This window comes from Apaloderma vittatum, unplaced genomic scaffold (assembly GCF_000703405.1).
Source record: "Apaloderma vittatum isolate BGI_N311 unplaced genomic scaffold, ASM70340v1 scaffold14699, whole genome shotgun sequence".
Classification (NCBI taxonomy): domain Eukaryota; kingdom Metazoa; phylum Chordata; class Aves; order Trogoniformes; family Trogonidae; genus Apaloderma; species Apaloderma vittatum.
Window position 1 is genome coordinate 14,780 of NW_009735922.1, and position 17,543 is coordinate 32,322.

The 17,543-nt window shown below is 41.3% G+C and overlaps 1 protein-coding gene across 1 annotated transcript; it reads right to left on the reverse strand.

Moving 5' to 3' along the window:
• Positions 1–222: 222 nt before the first annotated feature.
• On the reverse strand, positions 223–17,469 carry TIMM23 (translocase of inner mitochondrial membrane 23 homolog (yeast)). The gene is made up of 6 exons (XM_009876786.1): positions 17,416–17,469; positions 14,440–14,533; positions 14,160–14,244; positions 12,080–12,138; positions 9,211–9,321; positions 223–665 (listed from the first exon to the last, which is right to left on the reverse strand). Exons 1-6 carry the CDS (start codon positions 17,464–17,466, stop codon positions 550–552), a joined length of 516 nt encoding a protein of 171 aa, XP_009875088.1. The 5' UTR covers positions 17,467–17,469; the 3' UTR covers positions 223–549.
• Positions 17,470–17,543: the final 74 nt, after the last annotated feature.

Here is a 17,543-nt window from a genome sequence, read left to right on the forward strand (position 1 = left end):
AGCAGGAACAGCAAAGCACAGAAACACTATTGCATAAGTACCACCCTTTTTATTCATGATGACGTCCCTTTTTACAGCTTTACCCTCTGCTGTCAGAGTAACAAGCCTTGCCCTGTGCCACTCGCTACCGACGGTTCCCGTGGGCTCCGGCCGCCCGGGCGCTGGACGGTGACAGACCGCAGCGAAGCGCTCTGCGCTTTATTACGCAGCGCTCTTGGTGTAGCGCAGGCAGCCCAACGCAGCGGGCAGCGTGGCGGGTTCGGCGGTGTGACTGGAGCATGCCTCGTAGCTCTGGCCCAGGGGAGACTGTCTCGGTGGCCACTCTGCTCACGTGCAGGTCCAACAGATATTGCCACCTCTCCAGTGACCGGCTGGCGGGAAGGGAAAGGCCAGTCCAGCTACATGGCGTCAGGAGGTTCCTCCCAGCGTAGCTTCCTTCAGTTTCGTGCTAATTGTAAATAAAACGGGAAAGGGCACAAGATAGATCTTGCAACTGATTGGATTGGTGGCTCTGCAAGCGTGTCCTCTGCCCGGCACTGGCTGCCCCGCTCAGAGGGACTGCCGGGCTAGGGAGCCCTTCATGTGCTCCCAGTTGTTATAGAGCGCGTAGAGGCCAGTGAGCGTCAGGCCTGCGACACCACCTCGCGCTATCCCCCGCAATCCACCTGAAAGAGACAAACAAGACGAAAATCCATTAAGGTTGCATCTGAGGAAATGGCCAGCTACAGCAGCTTCCAAGAAGCTGTTCAAATCTAGAGGCATCTCCACGAAACACAGTTGTTTGGGTTTTTTTTAAAAAAAAACTTTCCAGAAAGGGTACCTGTGCTAATTCCACCCTCCCCTCAAACCCGCTGCCAGGCTCATTCCTGACCCTGACACTGATTCTGCCAGTATGGCCCCTCTCAAACGTTGTGAGCGCTGCTGCCCAAGGGAACCACTACGGAACACACAAAGCAAAGGTGACTCTTCCGAAGTCCTACTTTATCTATTCCATCTGTCCTCGACACAGGTGTTTACAGATAGGTATGATCTCTTCCTGCTCCAAGAACTCCTCTGTTTAGCACTTCTGATGAGAAATAATAATGAAGTTTGTTGGTTATTGTAACTAGGCTTGGGGGGAAGGAGAAAGGGCAGGAGGGAAATAACTGAACACAAGAGCAGCTGATGGGGATGTGACCTCGGGCTCCAGCGATTCAGGGGGGCACTTATGCAGAACTTAACACTGCTTCTGAGTCTTTGGCATTTTAAAACTCTTTGAAAAAAATAAAAGCAGATGAAAGGGATCAACTGGCAAGAATTCACTAGGGCATACATTGAACAATTTTATTTCTTCTTACTATTATTAATAATCAAAATTATCATCTCGAGATGGCAGAAATGGAGTCACCGCGGTGATTAAAAGAAATCTTGGTTTGTTGTTTTGGTTTTTTTTGTTTTGTTGTTGGGGGTTTTTTTATTTTTACTGCTCATTCAAGATTTGAAGCCTCTGAAAATGGTGCAGGTAAAAACACAGGGCAAGTCTGGCTACTAGCGGCAGCCAGTGCACTTGGCTGGAGCTGGGAGTCAGATGGCAGGACAACTCCACTCTCCTCGCATGAGGGCTGTGGAGCACAGGGGCAGTAGAGACTTCTGTTGCTTTTATTCTGCAGCAGAATGTCTCTATTCCTCAGTAGTAAAAAGTGCTTTGGTAAAGCTCCCAGAATACACAATAAGCACACCTGGGAGTATGACCCTCAACACCAGGAAAAGTAGGAGTTTGATTCTGCAATGTTTATTGAGCCCAGCTGGAATAAGCTAGATAACGTGTACAGTAACAGAACAAGGCCAGTCTCTGCTGACAGCTAGATAAAACCTGCCTGCTTTGTTGGTAAAACTGACAGGGGCATTCGAGTTCCTCAAACTTGAAAAGAAATCTATCTCAGTAATTGGTGATTTATTTTTTTTTTTCTTCCATTATGGGTCATAAAGCTGTCTCAGAGAATTGCATTTAGGCTTGTAATGAGGGAGGCAGATGTTGGCGTCAGCTCGACTGAGACTGCAAGATTAAATGGATTTCATTGGAGTTGTTAAACCTACTTGCATTGCCCAGGCACGTAACAAAACCAAGAAGCTATAGAAGTGAAAGCAGAAGCTGAGCTTGGTTACTAGAGGTCGTGTCTTGCCATAATTTCTAGACATTTAATTGCCAGACTAGCTGTAAAGATGAGAGAGTTTGGGGGGATATAAGCCTAAGTGAGTTCACTGCCCTAACTCTTGAGAACATAACAGCCCTAAGAAGAGCCATAATGCCTATGCACCTACGTGTACGCACCAGGATTTAGCAACACAAATGTACACTTCTATTTTTGATAACTCATCCTGAATTTGTGGCACAAAAGGCTTTTCACATGAAGGAGTTGCAGCTGGGTACACAGAACTAACCATGTGCAAGAAGCTTCTGGCAAAGAGCTACAGGTGAAATTTAGAGGACACTGTAAAACAAATATTTGAGATAACCTGTGAAAATGGCTATTGCCATAGAATCTTCCCTCAGCCCCCAGGTTCAGTTCCTCTCCCTTTAAAATCTTATTTTTCTGATGGAAGAAAGGTAAGTTGAAGGCTGATCAAGCCTGGTGCCAGGTTCTGTAAAAACAGGATTGCACAGGAAAGGTATCTTTACTTTGGATAGCTGAGCTGCTTCCAGGTGGATATGGTGCTGCTGTGCTGTGCTGCTCCACTCCCGGCACAAAACCATTGTTAATATTTTCCCATGTTGAGGGTGGCAGCTCTGAACCCACGTGTCAACCACAGGGCCCAAAGCAGTCCGTAGGCCTCGCAGACAACTCGGGGACTTTGCTGAAGATGTTTCAGGGGAAGCCTGGTTCGTGAACAGAAACTGAACTGCTCTAGTCGGTTGGTACAGGTGCATTACTGAGTGAGTCTGAGAAAATCCAAGGAGAAAACATGCAAGAAGTGTTTCGTACCACCTTCCCTGCGCTTCTGATACAAAAGTTTGCCAGTATTGTGTTTTATAACAGTTACAGCTGGTTTGTGAACTACCCACAGTAATTACAAAGAAAAGGGAAAGAACAAACTTTCCCCTCCCTAACTGGTTAGATTTGCATTTGAGTAAATCCCTCCAGGTCTGTGGCAGACTTAGAGCAGTAATGCACTGTAGAATGAGCCCAGTTGCTAGGCAGGGAATGTTAAGCCCTCTGAGAAGATTACCTTGTTAGAAAATTAAAATTCTCCACTCCCATCCCAGCTGTGTTTGCATGATAGAACAGGTTCCCACCCCTCTTCTGCAATCACTCTCTGCAAGCCTCCGATACCAAGTCTTCCTTGGCAAACCCTGCTAGAAAGAGGGTTGTAAGCCTCTAATCTTGCGTGCCTGAGGAAGATAACCTAAAGTTCCAGCTGACAAACATTTCTCAAAGCAGGTACTTTGAGATCAGGCAACTTGCACAATAGTTGAGAAGCTGCTATGAGTTTCCGAAGACACAGGTGATGCTCTCTAAATGAGAATTCACTTCTCTGGCTTTAGCTGCTGTGCCCTTTCACCACAGAGTATTGCCCCTCTTCTCTGCGTTTAAAATCGGTTTCAGAACACACTATGCAGGGACACACGGCATCCAGATAGTGCAGCTTTGCATTTCTTCGTGGCATGATCCACCTCAACACTGGATTTGGCTCATATAGTCCATAAAACCATTATCTATATCAAATAACATGAAACCCATGTGTTTCATTTAAAACCTTTATGGTCTCTATTTTCAGAATGTGTTACTTCACTATCCTGGGATAGTTCCTGGGATGTTTAAAGCAAGAACCATCCAAAAGCAAATATAAGGAACACTTTAACTGAAAACCCAGACTCACATATTTATCCCAAACAAAAGAAGTGTAATAGTTAAGTCATAATTAGTTTTCTGTCTTCCAGTCTTTCTCTCAGCTATTCAGAACGCAAACAGCTTCTCTTCCTTTAGGGCCTCCAGGAACAAAAATATTTTTAAATGCTTTAAAGGGCTTGACTTTTCAAATGTGCGGGTGAATCTCAGTTTTGTTCCAAATTCAGTGGTAGCTAACCAGACCCTTTGAACTATCAGCGAGATGCTTGTTTGAGAACGTGGGTGGTCCCATGTCAAAAGAAAATGGCAACAGTTTCCTCTTGCTTCTCCACAGGGGTATTTTTATGAAATCTTGTAAGTGTGGGCAAAGTCTGTGGGTACAGAAATTACTGAGGAGATCTATAAACTTCTTTTTGGAAACATGATGCATTCCAGAAAAGCATGTTCCACTTTCACACTGCTGTGGCTAAGACACTGTTATGGTTTAAACACAGAAGCAACAAAGCTTGAAACGGGGAAAATTTCCTGTAGCTACTGTGGTGGGAAGGCTAAATTCGAAAACCAGTAAGCATGTACAATTTAATGTACAAGTTCAGAAGCACGGAAGCTGTCGAAATTACTTTGCAAACAGTATTGAAATTCCCTGTTTTCTCACTGAGGGAAGGCAGCAGCACCTGGCTGACAGGAGGAGGCTTCAGCTGCTGCAAGTGGTAGCAAAGAACCTGGCAAATCCCAGCAGCGCTGAGACCCTGGCTCCCTGTTTCTGCTCAGCAGAGCTGGGCAGCACTGCTCGTGGTGGCCGCATTGGTTCCTGTACATGAGCCCCTGAATAAAAAAGAAAGCCCCAACAAGTTACTACCCATAGTGCCTGCTTGTGCTTTGTCCTTATTGCTTCCTTATGTCAGGCCCAAAATAAAATCCTTCCACAAAACACCATTTGATTACCAGTCCCATAGGCTTGTTATGTTAACAAGTTTTAAGAGATGCTTTCATTTCTAAATGCCTGACAGCCTTGAGCTTCAAAGTTCAGAAATAAAGCTTTTACTTGTTTTTCCCCACATAATGCAGAAAACCAACATATCCTAGAGCCATATCTGCATGGCCTGCAAAAACCTCCTCCTTGCCTCCTCACCACCAAACAGAAACAAAAAACACCCCAAAACCTGTTTGGCCCAAAGAAAACCACAGATTGAGCCCAAAGGGAAGAAGCTTTTCTAGCCCAAGTAGTTGGCTAATGCAACTGCCCTGAACTCCTGCCCACTGCCTGGCACAAAACTGATCTTTAGCTCTGGCCGGACTTCACTATCGGCAATAAAACATTTAGCCTTTCTTAATTAATTCACAACGTATTGACTTTTCAGGGTGGTGTTTGAGGTCTTAAAATGACAGCTACTCCCTTCAGCTATTGCTGGCACAGGATTCGCTTTTCTCCCTTCTCACATCACGTTATACTGAATTATGCAACAGCTATTGTGCAAAAAGTATGAGATGCTCTGTCTAGTATTGGGTTCCTACTGCACAGACATACAGTAAACAATTTTAATTTATCCAAAGCACTACTTTTATTCCTGTTTTCTCTAACCTCAAGAGGCAAAAGAAATAGATTATCTGAGAGAATATCTACAACCTATGTAACCCTTAGATAACAGGTAAAGAGTACTTAACTTTTTTGCCTAAGTCTCTGTCAGGAATTTTGATGAGAATTTAATGGTTGTCATGCCGGGTCAGACCAAAGTCCTGCCTAGCTCAGTATCCTTTTCCTGAGTGACTGATCCTGCCTGCTCATGGAGTGCAGGATCCTCAGATCCTTTGTGAGGTGATGACTGGAACCACAAGCATTTCAGTGGTGGGAGGGATTAGAAGTGACACAGTGCACAACGACAACCGTCTTTTTGACTTTTGCTTCTTTCAGATACTAAAGCAATTATGAGAAAACAAAATAAAGATGTTTGATTTAGCAAAGAGGTTGAAAATGCACGCAGGAGGGCTTAATATCTGGTTTAAGATGTGTTAGTATTTATGCTTCATAACGTTTGTCAGAAAAGAGTTGGCATAATGGATGGTGGCGTCCCTGGCGGCAAGGAGCCTGGATTAAAATGATCTCTAAGGTCCCTTCCAGCTTAGGCCATTCTATAATTCTATGATCTTAATTTCTGCCTTTGCTTGAAATTGAGGAGTAGAGAATAGTATCTCATTCAACAGAAGAGCCAACCTTGTGAACTTGGCATATCAGACTCCCTTTTAGTAAAATTCAAACAGGATTGACTGAGTTGCAACAACATTTCTACTACCTCTGTCCGTGGAGAAGGGAGGCAAAGGGGTTTCTTTCATCTGTTACTTCTCAGAACGTTCAGTTTAAGTTGCAGCTCAAAAGGCAGCTTCCATAAAGTTGCGAGTCCAGTGTAACAAGTTAACACTGCACTTGCTACCTTTGGGCTAAAAATAATAAGTAATCTTGGTGTTAAATTTCATTTCCAATAAATGTGAAAGCTAGAGATCACTTTGGTCGAACAGGATCAGTGCTTGCTGTTTCAAAGCTCCTTGACTCAGTTTTCCTTTCAGACTCAGTTCAACCTCTGTTAACCAAAGCCACAGAGCACGGCGAGGCCGATCCTGGCTAACGCTTCATTTCTGATGGCCAGGTAACCGTGCCTGGCTCGCTCCAGGTCTCTCACAAGTCCTGGGGACTTCACTGCTTTAGTCACTTGCCCTGGGGAACTTTCAGTGACTAACGCCACTTCCAGCGAACGCAGTGGGGAATTTCCAGTCCTCATCTGACAACGTTTTCATGCTGTTTGATCTCCTCTCACATGAGCTGTGTATTAAGCAGCCTTCCAAGGACCTGCTCACTGTCCAGGTGCCTTAGAATGCGTGGACCTTGGAAAGCCTTTTTTGTTTAACTGCTGGTATTTTGGTAATGATTAACACCTCTACAGGAGCAAATCATGAAAACTGGGACCAGTTTGGGGCAACAAGTCTCAGCCTTCAAAGTTTTCCTGCTATTTTTTTTTATCAATGTCCGCTCATCGCATTCAGCAAAGGCTTAATAATTTGTTTCAGAAATTCTATCTAGGCTTTGTAGTTTACCCAAGAGTATTTTTCAGTGCAGTGGGGTTACTGATGTGATTCTTCCATCAGTGCTATGTTTTAACACGAACCAGAGACTCTTTACAAAAAACCTGCCGTACTTTATCCAGTTTCCTCTTAAACATTTCTTAAATATTACAAAACAGGAACGATGGGAAGTGGGAAATCTGAGTGTTTGAGCAGCACTGCCTCCAACTCTGTATCCACTCTTTGTGCGTTACAGAACAGCCTTGATTTGAAATGGTGTCTTCTGTGGGAGTTTCCAGCTGCCGCTAAAATATGGGGATTTTTAACAGAGATGTCCCTGGAGGCTTTCATATGTTCCGTTTTTTAACGCCAACACAACAGGGCGTTCTGTGTAACAGAGGAAATTATTACAATCTTGATACACATCGCAGATGTGAACTGATAATTTGCATATGGTTTAAATAGTCAAGAGGGTTTTTTTAAGTAAATATGTATTGATGCTGGGTAAAGGCATAAATCAGAGGGAAGCTTTCCCATACAGAACAAGGAAGGGCACTCTGGCATGAGGCGACAAGAGAGAAAGCGTGGGAGAAGCAGCAAGAGGGACAGAACATGAAAGAAAAGAAGGAAAAGATTGGAATAAAATTCTTTAAACAGATGTGAATATCAGCTTTTTCACTTCCAGAGCTAACCCTTGACCTTTATTGCGCCAAATTTCCTGCATCTGGTGAAAAAAGTATTTCTTTTGAGCTTCTGTGCACTATAGTTCATATGCATGGTGCACACTTGAAATACCATACTATGCTGAATGCAGATTAATTGGCTGCATTTACCTTTATCAGTGCTACAATTAGCTCCGTAGGTCTTACATTACAAAATAAAAGTCCCACTGTGCTCCGGTAACAAAAAATTTTGTACAGTCAGAGGCCTGTGCATGTGACTGGAGCAGTTACCCATGGTTGCACTGCACCAAATACAACAGATGGCACGTGATGCCAGCTCCGTACATCTGAAATGTAAGGAGAAACCTTCTGTTGGTGTGTTAGATGGCAGTTCTTCTTAATAACTTCCTACAAAAAATGTTAAAACTTCCTTACTGCTATTCTATCCGGCTGTCGCTGATAATCTGGTGTGTCACTCATGAAATCCCAATTAAGTAGCTGATATAAGAGAGCTCTGCCCTCTTGCAAGGTTAGGTGCACAAGCCAGCGCTTATGAAGGCTGCTCAAGACAAGTATTTTTAGTTTTGGTCAGTTTAGGCCAGCAGGAAACTAAGACTTCTCAAACTTTTTTGCCCCATATATAAAGCTGGCCTTCAGGAATGCTTCTGAGACACCAAGGCTCAGTTAGATAGACAAAAGTACATAGGTTAATTCTAGAATAATCTCTGCAGTAAAATACAGGTGAATCTCATACTCAGACCTTCACTGAGGTACTTAAGATTTTTTTTCCTGTGGTTAACATCAACCAGTGGTACACACTAGTCTTCTAAAAAAGATGATCCTTCCAGTTGTTAAGATTGGAAAATGAGCTATCAGGTGTTTTGCTGATGAAGCTCAGACCCTCTCTTCTGCAAACAATTCAGTATGCATCAGCAAACTAATCTTAAATCCATGCTGTTCTCAAATAACTTTGTTAGTTTTGACCACTATGCAAAGACTAGAGTCCTACTACAACAGTTTTGACAAACAGCTACGTAATAATGTTGCAAATACATCAGTTTCTCTCTGGGTAGTTATTTTTTCCTTTTTGCACCTCCAGGTACTATCACATGAACCACTTACAATAATGTTCTCGCTGACGCAGTCACACTGTGTTCTGTGTATTCCTCCCCTGCCCTCTTTCACTTTGAGGAGTAGTTCCCATTTGCCTGCATCCATTCACAGACTTGAGAAACCATAGGTTTTATTCCTGCTACACCTGAAAAATGTGGCTAAGAATGACATGAGCTGGGTTTGTCTTTTATACAATCTCATTATAAAGCTCAGTAAACATTTGAGTGTTTATTCAGTATATATGTATAACACATAATTTGGCTCTCATGATTACTGTTAGTCCTCTGCAAGTTGAAAAGAAACCAATTTAATTCAGCTCAATTTTATTTTTGAGGTTTTTTTTTAAAGCACAAACTTTTCTTAAGTAGTCTTAGCTGTGTGAAAAACAATGTGTGGATTAGGGGATGATTTGAACCAACAGATCTTGGTTCCTAGCATACTATTTCTAGGCTGCCAATTTTCAGAGCAGGACAGTATTTCAAGAACTAACGAGAAACCCAGAAACCTGGATAAAGCACAAGAGAAGGAAAACTAGAAACATTTTGTTAACATACCAGTGCTTTTGTATAGCATTCCTGTCAAGGTTCCAGCAGCTATGGTGTTCAGGTCATCCTCTGCACCTCGTGTTTTTTCAATGACGACTCCAAATGCACTGTAAAGTAGAGCTGGGCAAGAAAAACATTAAAAAATTCAAGTTAAAGCTCCCATTCTGAGACAGCAAGGCTTAGTATCTGTGTAACTATTTAATTTCTATTCTGAAGCACAGATTTCGTCTATTTAAAGGGAGGTGGAATTCTGTGCAAAATCCCATCTTTGGTGGTTTTTTTGCAAACCTATTTCTATTTTACATATGCTAAGGGGGAGTGTCAGGAGGACAGAGCCAGGCTCTTTTCAGCAGTGTCCAATGACAGGACAGGGGCAATGGGTACAAGCTGGAGCACAGGAGGTTCCATAAAAATATTAGGAAAAACTTTTTCACTGTGAGGGTGACAGAGCCCTGGCACAGGCTGCCCAGGGAGGGTGTGGAGTCTCCTTCTTTGGAGACTTTCAAAACCTGCCTGGACACGTTCCTGTGCGATCTGGTGTAGGTGATCCTGCTCTGGCAGGGGCGCTGGACTAGATGATCTTTTGAGGTCCCTTCCAACCCCTAAAATTCCATGATTCTGTGATTATTTTTTCCTTTTTTAGCTATAGTTTGGTTATAGTCACATTCATGACACCTAGTGTTGCCTCCAGACATGATAAATACGCCTAAATTTAAGCCTGTTTTGCTAATCCATATTTGTTTAAAAAAAAACCTTTTTGAGGGTTTCGGTTTGTACTGGCTGGCTTTATACTGTCTTCTTAGCGTGAAACTAAACCCAACAGCACTTTCTAGGTAGCAGAGAAAATGGTCGCCCATGTGTGACCAAAATGAAATGCCAAGAGCAGCACTTGGATCATGTTACCAAGGGCTGGAGTAGAATGGAAAGGATCAGAAAAAGAAACACATGCCCTTTTAGTATGGATGCACATATAAACTATGCATTTTGCTGAGGGGAGAAGACACCCCCAGCCTCACCCCTCATGATACAATCATATTTGGAGCTGACAAAGAACAGTAGTAATCATTTTAAAGTGATAAAGATACCATCTCACTCCAATTCATCCCTTATCCTCCAAGAATTTCAAGTTTTACTTCTGCTAAAAAGCAAGTAAATCCTTCACAAGCAACCATATTATCGTCAATGAGTTCAACAGCAGCATCTCCCTCCATTCAGCACAGGCAGTGGCATTTTACCTTGTCTTGGCAGCATGAAGTACTAACAATGAGGGGAAGGAAAAGCTGAATTCAACAACATTTAAAAAAATAATTTAACATAGATGTTGCTAACTCTGTTCAGGAAGAGAATGATTAAAATTGTCAGTAGTAACAAAGCGAATCTTTGAGGTACAGAAACGCTGCACAAGTGAAGTAAGATGCAAAAATAGTTTGGATCCTTGAAAGAAACTTCTCTGGTAGCTACGACAAGGCAGAGTTACACCACACCCCAAACATCAAGTTCTACTTAGCTCCATGACTTGGGAGGCCCTATTTTATAAGGAAAATAACAATTTGTTACTGGAATGCACAAACATTTTCTTGAGTAATCTTTCTTCAAACACAGCTGAAAAAACCTGTTAATGTGTCACTTAACCTGGAACCTTGAACTGCCATGTGCCTGCACCTCTGTTTTCAGACACGTTTTGATCAGAAAGTCAGGAAAAAACCCAAACCTAACCAACCCCTTCAAAAAAAAATCCCACCAGAAAGCTCAGTAGGCAATATACATCTCTTATGGAAAGTGTCGTTCTCACTGTACTTCAGAATCCCTTACTATGGTCTCTATACTATGCCTCAAAAGGTGATGCTGGAGTCAAATGGTCGGCTAATCTACTCTTTAGAAGTAAAACTGAAATAAAATATAACAAATGTTACTTAGCCTATGTTTCAATGTATTTCTCAAAATCAAAATATATGTAGGCTGAGTTATAACATGATGTAATCTTTGATTTAAATATTGCTAATTTCTTTCCTGTTACCACTTCATGGGGCAACGAGTTCCATCACTGATCTTCTAAATTTCATCAGTTTGGGACCTCTCCTTTCAAAATAACTCAGCATCCTTTAGTCTCTTAAGATTAGGGAGGGGAGAAAACAGAGAGCTTGTATTCTCTAGGACACTGGCTACTCTCTAGGACACTGGCTATTCCACTTGCTTTTATGAAATCATCTGAAGTTATCAACTGATGTGATTTTATTTCCCTTCCCCTCCCAAACCTCAGTTCACAGTTTTTCCTGCACAGCAGGCTTTTGATGAATTTCATTTCACTAATCCTTATTAGTTAGAAGTGATGTGTAGACATAAAGTGGGTGGTATCATGTGTTTTCTCGCTAAGCAATCATCATAAAAGGATAAATCTTTATAGTCACTATCCCATTTCTTCTACAGATAAATATTTTGTTGACTCTTTAACTGGAAACAGGTGTCAGGCAGTTGCTCACATGACCACTGAGTCTCTTCCTAGGTTATTAAACTCATTTCAGAAGTATCCAATTTTATTCTTTGCCTTGTGAATTAACTAGAATTTATTAACAAGTAAGCATTATCTGTAATTTTCAGTTATTCCTGTCATTCCAGAGCTAAAGTACGTGTAATATACTAAATTTTGTCATATACTAAAATTTTGGGGGGTTTAATTACAAGTTTTTGGCTACTTACGCTTCAAACCTTACTTTAGCCTTTAATTGCCTTTTTGATGTCAACTGAAAGCCCTCGTGCCCTGAAGAAAAAAGCCTGCAGTTTTTCCTGACAGGTTTTGCAATGAAAATTTAGAATACACTTTTCCATCAAACAGTTACACCTTTAAATTGTTTTCTCTGTAAATAACTAGTTTACTTACCCAGAGATCCCAGAGTGTTAGCCCATAATGCTCCTTGCCTTGTCACCATATTTAGAATTCTAAAAAGGAATTAAAAAGGTATTAAAACCTTCAGATCCTTGTATTTACATCGAGGCAGTGTTTATGATAGTAGGTGTACTGCATTTACAATATGCATTTGATTAATAAAACTGGAATAATGAACCAAAAGCCCTTTAAGACAAAAAAAAATAAGGAAAAATCTTGGCAATACGTAGCCTCCTTTTTCACACAGCGAGGCAGCTTTTGCACTTGCGTTTGTCAAACCTGGCACCCAACAAAAGGCGAAGCACCCCGAGTACTGCTGCATGTATGCTTCCAGACTAGCGCGAAAGAGGGAAAGCAAATCTTCAGCGCACTCTCAGGGAAGCCCAGTGCCACTTCTTTCTGGCATCAGCTGTCTCCAGAACGGTGACAGCAGCAGCCAGGAGAAATGCCTGATTTTTATCTCCCAGCAGTGTAACACTATCGCAGGCACTGGATGGCTCTGGACAGCTGACTACCACTGGAACTCAGTTTATAGCTTAAAGCGATGGAAATGTCGCACATTATGTTCCTTCTGATTTGAGTTCATCTTCCATTATTTTATCTTTTTTTATAATTTTCATTAGTAGACATGGGTCACTACTGAACAGGGTTAGGTAATGAGCTAAACTATAATGGAAAACTTCATTTGGAAATGAGGGGAAAAACCCCCAAGAGGCTAGGGTATCGACAATCTCCCCCTAATTACAACCCCCACCCCATTTTGTTAACACTATATCAATTCTGAATTGATGAGAAAATTCACAATCTCTACACCCATGACATACTGCGAGCTATTTGATGACAGGAGATGAAGGGCACCATTCAAATTATGATAAAAAAACCCCAAACCATTGCAGATTAAGGATAATTTTGAAGGAACTGTAGCTAGGCAAAGTCCCCCTGACTTTAAAACACTGTTTCAAGGTGATGACCTTCAAAGAGGCCCTTTCCCTTGACAGGCAAGGACTAAGAGCAGGGTGCGTACTGACTGCCACCTGCTGGGCTCCACACAGCAAAGGCTGCGCTTAGTAACATTTTTGTCTGACTCTGCTCATTCCAAATACATAAAATACATTTCTGTTGGTCTAGAGCGTTTTGGAAGAGTTGTAATTAGAGTGGGGAATATTTTGGTTCTATCTCTAGAGATGGTAAAGAAAGAGGATGAAGTAGACGGAAATAGAATTTAAAAAGGAGCAGAACCAGTTCAAGCTGTGAGGAAATAATAAATTCCTTCTCTAAAAATGTCTTTTTCCAAAGTATTGTAGGAGTGAAAGCAGTTTCCCCCAGTTTTTCCACATCCTCAGTTTTCTAGGTCTTCTTCACAGGCACTTAAGCTTCCTTATAGTTATGCCTAAACTACCAATAATTCTAGAAAGAGAAGCACACTGCCGGAAAAACATCATCTCCTATCTTTGCTTTCTTTCAAGGCATCAGGTAAGGGGAACACATGGGAATGCCATGGATGTTTGTGGTCACTGTAATCCAGATCAACTTCCACCATGCAACACTTGCTCAGCAGCACGCACCAGTGTCATCCCTAATGCAAATCCACACAGGCCCTGCTTCTGGATTTTAATCTCTTCCTGGTTTTGAGAAGTTTGGCAAAGAAGACAGAACTCGCTCTCAGGTAAGTGCAATAAAATAGCTTGAAGCAAAAAATAGCTTGAAGCAAACTGTGCTGCTCCTGGGAATATTTCAATATATAAAACCACCGTTTTGACTTTGAAGTAGACTTCTAGTAAATATCAAGGTAGTAATTTATTCTCAAATATTTAAGTCAGGTGATGTCCCAATTGTCACTAAATGAAAAGCAAAAAGCTTAAACTGAACATTGTTATAATTAAAAACATTTCTTAAGGTGATGAAGACAAACACTGACTCTCATTTGTCTCCACTAAAGACACAAAAATACATTTATTTTTGCAGTATGTTCAGATCTAACGTTGTACAAGCTGGAAGAAACAATTCTGTCACTAAGGTGTACCCTTCTCTTTTTTTTCTTCTTTTTGTTTTTTTTTTTTTATTAAACACTTACTGTACATTTCTAGGTTTTGACCATGCCATATTCTGCGTCTCCTTCAAGCCAAGTCGCAAACCATTCAGTGCACCAAATGCTGCCCCTAGTTAGAAGAATATCAGTTATTAGTTTTTAAGAAAGAGGAACAAGTTGAACAATACTAGAAGAAGCAAACACTGAGAATAGACTTCAGTGGTAAGACTAAATCGTAGAACGAGACCTTTACAACCTTGTCAGTTCCTGCAGTACAGCGGCATTACCTGCACAGCTGAGAAACGTGAAAAATGCAACCACCCACCTGTCATACAACATCCTCCAATGGTAAAAAAGGCCAGCTCAAATCTGCCTCGAGTTTTGTTGGCTCCTGTTGGCAAGATAAACTCATCTGCATCCTGGGGGAAATGAAAACAAACACTTTTGTATTTTCCAAGTGTACCTGCTTCAAAAAGTAGGCCATACAATGAACTAAAGAAAAAACAGATATGATCAGTGCTTCTGAAAAAGTCCTGTCTACACTAGCACTGAGATGGAGATACTAAGTGTATACTCCAAAAAGAAAGAAAAATTACTTTAAAAAGATAAACTGACTGAGAGGGGTTTTTTGTGTTTTTTTTTTCCCCCTAGCTGCCCTTTTATAACTTAGATCAGGCAGCCAAGAAACTTGTGTTGGGGATTGGTTGGTTTGGGTTTTTTTTTAATGACTATTTGTTAAATCACTTAGTACACCTGGGAGCAGACAATACAAGGTTCACTGTCCTCTAAACACCTTCCTGTTGTCTGTTTATGCAGCACTACTTCCTCACTGAGCAACCTATACTGATACAGTAACACACTGAAGTTTCCCACTACTCTGACACTAAAGAACTGCCTGTGTACCGAAAGAAGTATTTCCTTGCACTAAAATAAGTGACCTATTTTGAAGACATAAAAAAAAGCGCAAGAAATATATGCAAAACTAGTGATGATCAGGTATGAAATGCGCGAGGTTGGTAATTTACTTGTCTTTCTCTTACAGGGACAGGCTTGTGCTCTTGTAAATCAGATTGGTCTGAAAATCTAGAGAAATGGGCTGATAACTAGCATATGTGCAGAGATAAGGTGGGCCAAAGCACTTTTTCAATCTGAAATGTGGACAAGATGGTGTTGTAAGGTGCTACAGCAGTAACTAAGATCTTCTATACTTCTGTGCTTTCCACCTCCTGTTTAACTGATATACGACCACCACAACAGCAGGCTCCAGTGATTGCATTCTAAGGGGTTTTCTTAGTCCATACTTGGCACTAAACACTGGATGGTAATACAGAAAAAATAGATAAACTGCACCTGCAACTAGGTATTTAGAGAAATTGAGTGCACACACTCGTTAGCAATTTCTGATAGTTTTCACCACTGTCCAAAAAGTCAAGGTGATGCAACCGTCATCCGTACGTAACGTCTGGGTTTCTGGAGAAACAGCCAAGGAAGCCCGTCCCCTAGGCTTGTGACACAGGCTGGCATGCTATTTTACAACTGATGCCTGCTGAAGGTAACAAAAGCATTGTGGAAAACACACCATTTTGTGCCTGCACTGATGGATTAAAAAAGCAAGTGGGTTTTCAAGGCCTGAGTACCACTGCAGCATTTGTTATTATGGGAAGGACAGGATCAAAATGTAAGATTCTCAACACTAAGGCTGACTTTCCCTCTGCACCCTGAAAGTGAATGGATGGTCTTTAAACACAGGAGACCCTCATGCCTCCAAGCATATCTTCACAGACAAACCGATTTTAAACTCTCTAATAAGTAAAGTTCTTGCATTCTGAAACATCAGCTACGTCTTTTCCCTAGAATTTTTACAGTCACAGAATGGTTGTGCATCACCAAGGATGGAGACCCCACAGCTTGTCTGATAAACTTGTTCAAGTAAAGAAAATAAATACTTTCTTTTTATTTCAATGTACTTGCTAGTGATAAACATGAAGAGCAGAGAAGCATTACAACACGAAGTGTAGCCTCCAGTGTTAGGCCAATAGGTATTTTTTAGAACTATTTTATAAGCTACTCATGACACTAATGCTAATAACTCCTTTTCTTTTAAAGCAAGCTTTTAAAAATTAGTATACACATACTATATTCCAAAAACTCTGTTAACGCACTATCAACAGTAACATGTTTCCATATACACTGTACTAACTAAACAAGACAACTTTAGAGGGGTATTTTCAGAAGAAGTCTAACTAATCACTTAGCATTTTTTCAGCCACTCAGTAGCAGGTAAAACAATCATGCTAGTGAATCCACTTCAAACAGACGTGAATCCCCTGTTTTTTACCATTATCAAAATGTTATGTTGTAATCTTGACAACAGCTTCTAGTGAAAGATAAATATAAAAAACCAGCCCCCAGAACTGCATTCAGAGCTTTCTGCCTACAAAAGAGGCAGTAACCCAGTGTGCCATGAAACAAAAGGCACACAGATTAGCAAATACTATATGACTGTGCTACTTCTGCAAAGTTTAATATTCTCAGATAATATAAGCAATAGGTATATAAAAATACACAGAATATATGAACTAAAAATCATTAAGACATGCATTGTTGTTGGAATAACTTCAACCTTTTCAGCTACAGTTAATATCTCTGAGAAAGGGAAAAAAGCACAGGATTTAAAAGTATTCTGGGTTCCTCATGGTGGCCTACAGGCCATCATGCTACGTAAATTAATATTAAGCTGTGTAAGTATTACAGTGGCCTTATTCTGTAGAATAAAATGGAAAGCTCTAATTCATGATGGTCTCCTGGAATAGCCATACAGAAAGTGAAATGAAATTTGCTGCTGCTGTGCTGACAGCACATATGATGACAAAGCCTGTATCGGGTCTGGGGCTGAACATTTCTGTAAACTGATCAAACTCATCACAATATAGAAAGCTAATCCTCCAAAAGAGCAGAGTTTCTGGCTGCTCTTACCAACTGAAGGGGCTCAGTGGAGGGTGTGACAACCGCCAGAATCTGAGCAAAGGTGCACTGGGACTGTGTGCCTCAATGTAGGGAGGAAGACCTACTGACTCCCTACGTCAGTATAAGCAGCAGGCTTATATTGATGCAACACTCTTACTTATTCTCTATATTGTAACTGGTTTTCTTCTCCTAGGTGCCAGAGCACTGCAAGCTTTTTTTAGGAATAATATTGTGAAAAAACACCGCTCCTTTCAATGGCTCATCAGGCCTTCCCATAGAACCACACAAACGGCAAAATCGAGGTCAACACAACAAAACCAAGCCGCCTTCTCACCTGTACTAGGTATTTGGGGTCCAAGTTTAAATACGGGGACAAAGGACTCATTCCAGTCACTGAAAGGAAAAGAAAACCAACACACAAGGCTTTAACACCGGTTTCCCCACTAACGATTTCCCACCCGG